This window comes from Pholcus phalangioides, unplaced genomic scaffold (assembly GCF_987345545.1).
Source record: "Pholcus phalangioides strain wild (caught in Gottingen) unplaced genomic scaffold, Ppha-v1.0 ptg000009l_1, whole genome shotgun sequence".
NCBI lineage: Eukaryota > Metazoa > Arthropoda > Arachnida > Araneae > Pholcidae > Pholcus > Pholcus phalangioides.
Genome location: NW_028301602.1, coordinates 719,008 through 731,520, shown reverse-complemented (window position 1 = coordinate 731,520; position 12,513 = coordinate 719,008). Strand labels below are relative to the sequence as shown.

Below are 12,513 nucleotides of genomic sequence, written 5' to 3'. Positions count from 1 at the left end.
CGACAGAATTATTTTGGACAATATATGTTTTTTTTTTTCTTATAAAATTTGAATAAAGCATAACATGAACATTGAAGGGAAAACTGTGGAACGATTTGACATTCTTTGATTCAAGATGATTCTTGACCTTCCAAAATTTCTTCAACTGCTTATATATATGCATTGATATAAACTATCTGCTGTACTATTTTTACAACAGATAAGTGTTTATAAAAGTTTATTACATCATGTATGTAATGTTGATTTCTGTTATTATTAAATTACTCTTACTGCACATAACATTGAAATATATCTAGCGATCAAAATACTAAATTGTAGGACTAAAATGCCATTTAATTTGGCAATGCTAGCTTGTATATGTCAAACTTGGTTTATTCTTACTTTTGCACTATGATATGGTACATTTACTAGTATTTATAATGCAATGGTTTTCCAATTGAAGCTGTATTCAAACGTGCATAACAAATGCTTTGGTTGAAAATACTCTTTAAAGCTGTGTGAATTTATACACCCTGATCTAAGAAATTTTTAGGAGAAAATAAATGAGTTTAGTTAGTGCATTAACAGATGCTGCGTTAGAATTTTTATATGGAATAAAATTTTGGGCAGATCAGAAAATTTAAAATATCAAAATATATATTTTTCCTCAGTAATTATAATTCTGAATATAAAACCCTTTAATCTAAATAAAAGTAAGTATTTTGTTATTTAACATATCTAACAAGTTAACAAAAACTATTTGACATCATTGACAGTAAGATTTTGATAGTTTTAATACCGAGTTAGTTTCTGGGGTCAAAAACCTAACCCTGATGCCCTATCATACATATTTTGAATAAGCAGCTCTAATCCACTTAACAAATTGAACACAGGTAATGAGTAGCTTAGATAAATAAACCATAAAATTATATTTTATATGTTCTAGACTCTTATGTTGAAGAATTCAAAATTGCAAATTATAATTAATATTTTGTTTTAATTATTGTAATAAATTAATGTTTAAAAATAAAACATTGTAATATGCCAAAAAGTAAGTTTTTCATCATGTTGTATACCTATTATGTTCAAAACATTATCAAAAGGCATTCATTTAGGTTTTTGATGGTTTTTGACAGTTTTTGACAGTTTAAACCAGTTTTTGACAGTTTAAACCAGTTTTTGACGCTTGTCATGTCAAAAACCCAACCCTGGTTACATTACCTCACATACATTTTCATTTTCTTTCCTATAAGAAGTAGCACATCTCCTACTGTATATCTCCCATTCTTAATATTCTATAGTTGTTTTTTTTATACTTTCACACACACACTGTTAAGCCCAGTTAATCAAGGTTCTACTGTATAGTAGTAACAAATTTCTGAAAAATAATCAGCTATACACAGGGTGATTATAATTCAAGTTTTGATTCCAAAACTATACAATAAGTACTGATCAGAATGACTTGAAAATTTGCATGGATACTCCTGAAGCAATGGAAGTTTCTTTCACAAAAGAAAAATGTGCAAGTAGACGATGCTGTACTTGGCCAGCAGTATAATCTATTTTGTGCAACCACATCATTTCGGCACTTCCACAGCATCAGTGTGTGGATAGAACTTCTATCAAGATGCACATTGCAATACCAGCAAAGCAGCAGCTGAAGACCCATTTTGACAGGATGCACCTTAACCCTTGCAACTTCTGGCTGTGGGGGTACCTCAAAATGTTATAAACAGTGGTCAGATTAAGTGGTTTAATAAAGCTGAATTGCAAGCACATCCACATTATGACCATGGCATACTCCGATTCTGTTGTTGAACAAGAATTTTTGTGCTTTCAACCTCATAGCCAGAACACGCGGTGGACAACATATTTAACATTTCTTAAGTAAGTTGTAGTTATTTGTTCAATTACTTCACTTTTTGTGATGTTTCCATGAATTATGAAATCGTGAAATGTTATAATTAAGGTATCATTCTGCCATGACTGTCTATCGTTTCCATTCTGGGGGAAAATTTCCCAAATGTTGGATGATGTCATTAATTTTACATTTTAAGTATTTTTTCCCCTTTATCAAATAAAATTGAATTTTTTCAGGAATATTCATGTCAATTTTCAAGTCATTCTGACAATCATTCTTTTTTGACAGTGTTTTGAAATCAGAACCTTAGTTATAATCACCCTGTATATCGTAAATCATTGCTAATTAATCTGCATTATTTATGCTTCATTAAATACATTATATTCACCTAATTTTTATTACTTTTTGCAAAATAGCTTCCTAATTAAGTATACTGAAAGTAACTGGAGAAAAACCTTTATATATTATATGATTAATAATAACATTAAAAGAATTTTCAAACACACAGTAATCCATTGAGTTAAGCAAAAAATGATTAAATTGCAAAATTTGGTTTTTGTTAAAATGTAATAAATATTTATTGATTAATTAACATGGGAATAGTGTTAATTACATTAATAAACATTTTATTTTAGTTAATTATTGGAAGTTTGAATGTTTTTTCAGAAATTTCATTGTTTTTAATGTTAATTCTATTTAAAACAAAAAAACCGGTTTAAACCAAAAAAACCTGGTTTAAACCAAAAAACCCTGGTTTTTTGGTTTTTTTCAAAAAAACCGTTTTTTTTACCAACCCTGGTATATGATGATCTTGATATAAGAACGATCCCTCTATAACAAAAATGCTTAACCAGAGGTCTTTAGAGAAATTTTTTGGGGGAGGGGCATAAAAGTTGGATGAGAAAAAAACTAACTCACTGCTTTTAGATTTCTGTTATAATATTGCTTTGTTAAGTGGATAAAGGGTCCATAGAACACAAAAGATTAAGAACTCCAACTTTGTAATAATTTTTTCCCTTGATTTGCAGACTATCCTCATACTGAGACTGCATATTATCGTATAATGGCTGTACATGACTTTCACATTCAGATGTGACTCTTCAGAATGTTAGAAATTGAACATAAAATTCACTTGCACTGTGACATGTAATAAAAAGTGATGAACCAGTCCAATAAGCCCTTGTGTGCATAAAACGAATGTGGCGAAACAAAAATTATCAAATGAAAACCAACTTATGTTTAGAACTTGAGTCAGAATAAATCATGATTAGACACAGAGAATATTTGAAAAATGAATTCAATAATACGTAAATCATAATGAACAATTTAGAAATGTGAGGAATATATGAACCATCTTTTTTGAAAGAATGACTGAGATGCATTGGAGTAAATAAAGTAAGTATGTGTGTTTGAGAGATGTTTCTCATGACCAGAGATGCCACTGGACTCTAATTTACCTGGGTCCCGGGACCCAGGTTATTTGGAAAATCTGGGTCCTTTTTGAGTTTTACAGATTCGGTTTTTTTCCCCCACGATATCGAGAAATTTTAGCAGTTTGAATGGCCATTACAATCCTTAACGATTTTTAAAAAAGACGCGCACTCGCAATATTGTAGGAACAAGATGAATTTACGTCGTATAGGCGCTGTCTTTGAATGCCGGCCGATAGCCGCGAAAGTATCGTAATTTCCGGTATGTAACCAGAAGGAGAAAATCTGCAGGGTAATAAAACATCCGAAATTTGAAAGTTCTGTACACGGCCCCTCATTCAGGGAGAATCAACCAGATATCCCTCATCTTATTCTTCAACAACCCGCGTGTATATCACTACAGTACAGCAGTGGTTCTTAACTGGTGCTCCGTGTGCACTTCCCAGGGGCTCCGCGACCCCACTCAAGGATAATAAAATAAATCAATAAATTTGATAAACAAACAAAGAGGCCTAAAAGGGTACCGCCATATAAATAATATACTAAAAAGGGCTCCGCCATACAAATAATATACTAAAAAGGGCTCCGCCATAGAAATTATACACTGAAAAGGGCTCTGCGAGCCAGAAAAGTTTGAGAACCGCTGCAGTACATTGTACAAAGTAGTAAAACCAGTTTGTCAAGGTCGCGCGATCATGATACACGGTAGAAAGAAGAAAAAAGAAAGGGGGAAAAAGTTGGGAGATTTTTTTTTTAGAACTAGGAAAGAACGCGTTCTGGAGGACGTGTGAACGAAATTTTTATGCGTCCTTTTCCGAAATTCTGTGTATTTGACGTGTTATAGCCCGTCAATGGCATCTCTGATGACTGTATCACTTACTTTCATATACCATTCAAGTGTATTTTGGGGTGGAAGCTTCAAAGCAGCTTTACTCTTTCTCCCTCTGGCAGATCCATTTTGAATCTTTCTATTTGTAGAACTAGCTTTCTGAATCGAGGCAGAATTGCTTGGGTTACCAAAGGCCTCTTGTTGACCTGCATAGGCAGCAAGAACTTCTATCCTAATGTCTTCAGGCAAAGCATCTAGTACACTTTGATCAAGCTGAGGGTTGAACAATTAAAAAAATTTACAAAACTATTTAGTACTCATTTCATTAAAAGGAATCACATTTATCAGATTTGATTATGAACAATGGAACAGCAAGCAGTCATTAACAGTGATATTTTTTGTGAATCCATATCATATAAATACAGAACGTAATGATAAACAGGCAATATTAAAACTGAATTTGTCTACAAAAATTACTTCATCTGGCAAAAGAGTGACACGACGAGATACAGAAGCAGTTGCTTGCTGAGATTTTCTTCCTCTTGGACTGGTCCTTGAATTTTCATTTTCCAGATCACCACGGGATGACTTTTCTGGAGTTCTCTAAAAAATATATAGCATGGATTAAAAAAAATCAAGTATGTATTCATACTACAGAAATAAATTAACGGCAAAATAAATAAACAGCATCCAAATAGGCCTGAACATGCAACAGCTTGTGAATCATATATGTGTCACATGTAAAGATCTGATCGACTTAGCTTGAAATTATTCATAATTTCACACACAACTAAAAGTTATAAACAATATAACAATTTTGAGCTGCACACATTTTTGTGTGCAGCTCAAAATTGATGATACTTACACGAGAAGTTCCGCCAGTAGAAGAACTATTCTTTGAGTCTTTTGATAAGAAGGCATCCATTATTTTTGTTCCTTTAGTATAGGAATTGCAGTGTTCTAGTTTTCCTACCTGAATTCCAATCTGAATGAATGAGGGGAAAAAAATTTACACACATGAACATAAGTATCATGATTGATCATGAAATTTTAAATTTCTATAATAATAGAAACCCATGTTTTATTTGCAATCATGCAAATATTTTACTTCCATTTAATGCTCAAAGCATGCATTGCAACTTACACCTCTGTAATCTTCTGGTGCAATTTTTAGTGAGCGTGCCAAAGTGCAGCATTCATTTGAAATGATTTCTGAATCATTCGTGGCTGATTTTAGAATGACTGACTTGCTGATATTATCACAGATTCCATGGCCCATGAATTTTGCTGTTTGTTTAGGAGCATCTTGCCTCCTGACCTATGATAATAACGGAAAAAAATCATCTGAGAATACTCCCATGATAATGCTGCATTCAAAGTTATGGAAAATACTGGGATTGGAGAAGGGGGGGGGGAAGAACCCTCAAACCCAATACTTCCATAGATATTGTGGAGATGGTGGCAAATATAAACATATACTGAAGCTTTAGACAGATCCTTTTGTAAGTAGATGACTGGCAATATTTAAGAATTCTTTTCATTTTTATCAGATGTGTCAATTTTCAATCTCCATGGAATACAGATCCTTTCTTTACTTTAGGACTGATTGGATGATTATTGTCATATTTAGATTGCAGTGATACCTTAGCTAAAAAAGACGATTCATTATGGAATCAAATTTGTTAGCCACAACATGATTTCCATAGGTTTCTATGGAAAATCATTCGATTCCAGCTTCTGCCCAAAATATAAATACTGAAGATTTTTTTATTTTTCAGTATGTACACAACCCACACCAGCTTCTGTCCACTAAAGCTTGGGTCAGCACAACCCAATCGAGTTCATAGGTGTCCCCATCTATTTGTGATTTGGTCAGCTCATTTCTGTGTCTGATACATGGATATGGAAAAGATGAGCTTCTAGAATGGCTAAACTGTTCAGCTTGATGCTAAAAGTATTGCACTGAAAAAATGCCTGCTCTGAAAATATAGGCTTTTTTTTTCAATGCATTTTCTATCTGCTGAATCTTTCTTTTTTGCATGAAATGAGATTCAAAGAATTTGAGAAAGAGAAGTGCAAGTACATTCGAAATAGATTCCGAGGTGGACAGTTAATCAGGCTCTAGTGACAATAATTCTGATGATGATTGGTGTGAAAATTCAGCTCTGACACAGCTATTCTATGTTAGTGCATGCACTGATCTCAACAAAAACGTTTGTTAGCCGAGGCACAAAAATCATGACAAAAAATCTTTATTAGCCAAAAAATTTGTAAGCCGAGGTATCACTGTGTATTGGTTATTATACTAGATTCAGAAATTACCTCACAGGTATTCTCATTATGTCTGATTGACTTTATGATTATTTCATTCATATGTGCTTACCTTTAACTTCAAAGTGATGCTTTTGCCTTTCTTTTCAATATTCTTTAATCTTTGATGAACTTCTCCAGCTAATTCATGCACAAATTCATATATATCTTGGTTCTGTGAACACAAGAATTCAAAACAATTTACCAACATGATAAACACAAAATCAAATGTAATTATGGGTTCAAAATGGATACTTCTGAGATAAAACTCTGCCTTTAAGAAGAATATCAATGCCAACCACTGGAGTTTTGGAAATATGGACTGAAAACTTTAACCTGAAATCACCTAGTAAGCTAAAAACTTCTACCATCAGACGATAGCTACAAAAACCTGATTAGATATTTCTCAGAGGAACTTTTAAGGAATTGGTGCATGCTGGGAAGTGTCGTGTGTGTCTAGCATATTTATGAGTGTCTGAAGTGTGTGTTGTGTGTTCAAAGTGCTGCAAAACATTTTGAGAGTTTTAATTATTTTGTGAATGGAAATCACACAAAATTTAATATAAATCACACAGCATGCAGGTGAGCAACCAGATACAAATATTTAAAAAAAAAAAAATGTATCAAAAAGTGGAAAAAAAAAGGATGATTTCAAAATTTTATAAGAATTTTTTGTCACAAATCTATATGCATCATATAAAAATCTACCAAAACATTTCCCAGGGAATTTTTCTATGTGAAGCTTACACATCTCAGTGATTTATTCACTTGATATAATGATAAACACAATTACACTGATTCATCCAAAATATAACAGATTCCATACTTTCTCAAATCTGATCCCATAATTTATTTCGGCTGAGACAGACTTTCTGTTCTTCTCTGAGGAGACCAGTTTGTCATCTTTGCCTCTGCAGTGATCAAATATAGATTGTCCATTTTTGGTACCAAACTCTTGTTGAAGTTTTGCCAAAGACAAATGCTGAAGATCAGAGCATGTATAGATGCCAAGCTCATGCAGTCTGTGCTTTGTTGAATAGCCAACACCTGCAATGGATGATGCTATAAATATATAATTATCATGCTGATTTCTAAAAAAAGAATGATGAAGAAATTAGATCTGATGGAAAATAATTTTTATTATTGATACTAATCACATTACAGAACTACACTAAAACTTATGAAAAATTATAATAGAGTGAAACCTTCATAAAATTCAGCAGACCAAGAAAAAATATCATTGTAGAGGGATTATCATTACATTGAGGAGGCGACATAATACAAATACAATGCCACAACAGGCAAAATGCCCAACGAGGTGGTTGAGGTAGAGATGCCCATAACAATAATATGGATGTCATATATTTAAAATATACAGCAACCAAATTAAAAACACAATCACAAAAATTAAAAACACAATCACAAAAATTAAAAACAATATATACAAATGATAAAATATTATACAATGCCCATAAAATGTATTTATGGTTGTCTTATTCTAAGTATGGATAGCTTCTCAATTTATTGCAATATGTTTATTGTATTTCTTTTTAAACGTGTCAATTGTGTTACAATTTACTACCTCAGAGGGTAAGCTATTCCATTTATTAACAACCCTATTAGAGAAAATTTTCCCTGCGACACCATAACCTTGCATTGTCCCTTACCAATCGATACTAGTGTTTTCTTGTAAAAGCAGTCAATTGGCGGTGTACTAATAGTTCATGGTCTATCCTATCCATCCCGTTGAAAATTTTGAACACTTCGATCATATCTCCTCAACACCTGCGTTCATCCAATGTAAACATATTCAAAAAATGAAGTCTTCATAACTCAAGCCCTGAAAATTAATGCCCTCATGCCAAGATTATGGTGCTCTACCGGAAAGGAATGGGGCATCACCACGTCAATGCGAAGAATCCGATATATGACAGTGGCTGAGAGGATCATCGCATATGGTGCCCCAGCCTGGGGTATCACATTAACGGAGGAACAGGGTAGATGTCTTGATTCTATCCAACATGGTTGCTTATTGTACATCCTCAAAGCTTACTCAACGTCACCAACAAACGCCCTGCAAATCTTGGCTGGTCTGCCTCCACTAAGATATATCGTGGAGTACGAAGCTAAAATAGGCACACTTCGGAACAAACGCAATATTGTATCCAACTACAAGATGCAACTCAGATCAGTCACACTCAACTCCAAAGGAAAATCACTGGATGGATGAGACACCAGGCAGAATATTCTAATGATAGACAAATATCTACAGACCCGACTGACACGAAACTGTTTAAAAAATCCTATTTCGACATCTATACAGATGGTTCAAAGACAAAATGGAGTTGCAGCGGCTTTTACTATCCTTCAGAAAGATGACATCTTCTACAGATGGTCTTGTAAATTGAATGCCAATAACACAGTATTCCAAGCCGAACTTTTTGCTTTACTTATGGCTATTAAGAAAGAGGAACTCCAGAAGAGAACATCTATCTTCACAGATTCACTTCTTTCATCACTCCATTCAATCAGGGATCCCCTGTCTCAACACCTCATCGCTAGGCAAAATCAGAAAGGTTCTGTGTGCCAATCCTCAAATCAGTCTCAATTGGGTGAAAGCTCATGCAGGAACATATGGGAATGAACAGGCAGACCAACTTGCAAAAGCTGCGACTGCAAGAGTGACGTCTGATTTTTTGCTGCTCTTCCCTAAGTCATGGGCAAAGAACATCTTATCTGAGGAAATGATGCACAAGTGGCAAAATTGATGGCAGACAGAACGCAAAGTGGGCAGGAAAATATATGCTCTCCTCCCCACAGCTAGATACAAATATAGGAAATAGTTATATTCTTTTCTGAACATGGTCCTTTTCCAGCATATCTGGCGAGATTTCATTGACAGACTGAGAAATGCAAATGTGGCGGGGAGGACACGGTCATCCACTACGCTACAGCCTGCCCGTTGACCAAAGACTTCCACTTACAAATCCCTGTTGCTGATACAGTCTTGGAAGTTGAAGGTCTTCCAAAATCCTGGTAGTTATAATAAGATTAAAAATCTTATCAACTTTATGGAAAATAATCAAGAGTTATACATCTTCCCGAGACCTACGGCATATCAAGACAGACTTGACTCCTTGGACTCTGATTCAGACTCAGACTATGTACCTTAATTGCGACATCTTTCCTAACCCCATATGCTATAAAATATATATATATAGTGATAGTTTGATGAAAATTATCATTGTCAGTGATGCCAATATGTATTCTTTCCATGCTCATATATGATATATTTTTTTTATCCAAAGCATATATTTCAGATTCAATGTTTAATAATATCCTGTTTGAATTTTGCTACTCTGCTTAGATGGGCTAAGCGCCATTATTGATTGAATTATTGATTGAATTTTATTATTGATTGCATTGTCGATTGAATTTCTATTTTTGACTGAATTGTTGACTGAATTTTTATTATTCAATCATGCATAGTTTGTGGATGTTGTCCTATACGCATAATTAAATTTCATCTCATTTCATGTATATTTACTATGCATATGTTATATAAACTGAAGAGCCAAAAAAACTAGTACAGGCATGCGTATGCAAATAAAGAGATATGGAACCAATCAGAGTACGGCGCTGCGGTCGGCAACGCCTATATAACACAACAAGTGTGTGGCATAGTTGTTAGATCGGTTACTGCTGCTACAATGGCAGGTTATCGACATTTAAGTGAGTTTGAACGTGGTGTTATAGTCGGCGCACGAGAGATGGGACATGGCATCTCTGAGGTAGCGATGGAATTTGGATTTTTACGTACGGCCATTTCACGAGTGTACCGTGAATATCGGGGATCCGGTAAAAAATTAAATCTAAGATCTCGGCCGGAAAAAGATCATGCAAGAACGGGACCAACGACGACTGACGAGAATCATTAAACATGACAGACGTGCAACCCTTCCGCAAATTGCTACAGATTTCAATGCTGGGCCATCAACAAGTGTCAGCGTGCGAACCATTCAACGAAACATCTTCGATATGGGCTTTCGTAGCCGAAGGCCCACTCGTGTACCCTTGATGACTGCACAACACAAAGCTTTACGCCTCGCCTGGGCCAGACAACACCGACATTGGACTGTTGAGGACTGGAAACACGTTGCCTGGTCTGATGAGTCTCGGTTCCAATTGCTTCGAGCTGATGGACGTGTATGGGTATGGAGACAACCTCATAAATCCATGGACCCTACATGTCTACAGGTTCAAGCTGGTGGAGGCTCTGTGATGGTATGGGGCGTGTGCAGTTGGCGTGATATGGGACCCCTGATACGTCTAGATACGACTCTGACAGGTGACAGGTACGTAAGCATCCTGTCTGATCACCTGCACCCATTCATGTCCATTGTGCATTCCGACGGACTTGGACAATTTCAGCAGGACAATGTGACACCCCACACGTCCAGAATTGCTACAAAGTGGCTCCAAGAACACTCTTCTGACTTTAGAAACTTCCGCTGGCCACCAAAATCCCCAGACATTAACATTATTGAACATATCTGGGATGCCTTGCAACGTGCTGTTCAGAAGAGATCTTCACCCCCTCTTACTCCTACGGATTTATGGACAGCACTGCAGGATTCATGGTGTCAATTACCTCCAGCACTACTTCACACATTAGTTGAGTCCATGCCACGTCGTGTTGCGGCACTTCAGCGTGCTCGAGAGGGCCCTACACGATATTAGGCAGGTGTACAAGTTTTTTTGGCTCTTCAGTGTACTATACAATGTTTACATCGTATCATCATGTATGTACGCTATATATCTTACGTTTCGTGGCATCGCTTTTTGTCTAGATCATTCCCAGAGTCCATCTGTTATAAAAACGCTGATGTTGTACTCGACACCTGCTTATAATCACATTATATATACTTTCTCAACTGCTATACGAAATGCCATAATTATTGTTATTCATCAATATATTCATGTGTTCGAATGTATACCGCTGGTGAATTCACTGGTGCGCAACTGAACTTTGTATGTTCAAGTGAACTTTGTAATTTCTCCGGACTTGATCTCATCATTAGCATTATAATATCCATATCTAAATATGTCTCTAACTCGCTATGAAAAGTCCCCCTGGCTCCTTCAGTCTTGTGATATTATTAATACCAGCAATTGATCAATATTGATAATTCCTACTCACATATTTATAGTTCATTGGACATGAATTTGCACATGTATCCTGTTTTTCATGTTCTAATTTCAGATTCGGACCTATGAAAAAACCCTTCCAACAGAAGACAAGATGAGAGCAGTTGGTGTTGCAGATTGGCTGATGGTTGGGGACAGAGTACAGTGATGAAGGTGGATGGCTCGGGATGCTTTTGTTGGCTTGTTGCGGGCAATCCAAACGGGCTCATTGGCGAGGGGTTTCCGGGGACTTTGGGGGTGTGATTGCCGTGAGTCGGAGGCGATGGGGCTCCAGACTGGGTTGGGTCCTCTGACTTACGGGCTGGGGATGCCTGCTGGTGGTTTGGTGTTAATGTTTGTAGTCTTTTGTGTGGGTCGGGGGTCGGCCTGTGGTCTTGGTGGCTTTTTCTTTTTTCCAGCATGGCCCAGCTGCAAGGTAGCCTGCTTATATCCCACAAGGGACAGAGCGGGGGCCATGTTTGGTGTTTGCATAACTGAAGCCCTGTGTGCCACTAAGGACATGCGTAGCTCTTCTCTGTACCTCTTCAACCAAGACCTATGTCCCTCTGTAGGTATGGTGTCCAAAACCTCATAGCATACTCTAGTCCAGGACGAACTAAGCCTCGAAAAAGCGGAAGAATGACTTTAGGAGAAAGCAAAGAGACCTTTTCGAAAATCAAACCAAGCATTCTATTTGATTTTTTGACCACCACTGAACAATGTTCAGAAAACCCAAGCCGCTCGTCAATGAGAATTCTCAAATCGGTGACTCTAGTTGCATCTGGGATAGCGACACTATTCAACTTGTAAGAGAACCGTGGTTTTTTGAACCAAAGTGAGCGACCATGCACTTGTCAATGCTAAACGTCATTCTCCATTCATTTGCCCATGCTGCAATCCTGTTTAAGTTGGTCTGG

General features: G+C 36.1%; 1 protein-coding gene across 2 annotated transcripts in view; it reads right to left on the bottom strand.

The window, feature by feature from the left end:
- The window catches only part of Rev1 (Rev1 DNA directed polymerase), a 45,282-nt gene that overhangs the window by 16,646 nt on the left and 16,123 nt on the right, over positions 1-12,513 (bottom strand). For both annotated transcript variants that reach the window (XM_089236997.1, XM_089236998.1), the window contains 6 exons: positions 7,236-7,456; positions 6,483-6,584; positions 5,244-5,417; positions 4,965-5,084; positions 4,577-4,702; positions 4,151-4,372 (listed from right to left, as the gene is read on the bottom strand). In XM_089236997.1, coding sequence (XP_089093123.1) covers positions 4,151-4,372; positions 4,577-4,702; positions 4,965-5,084; positions 5,244-5,417; positions 6,483-6,584; positions 7,236-7,456 — 965 coding nt within the window. The remainder of the gene's footprint in view (positions 1-4,150; positions 4,373-4,576; positions 4,703-4,964; positions 5,085-5,243; positions 5,418-6,482; positions 6,585-7,235; positions 7,457-12,513) is intronic.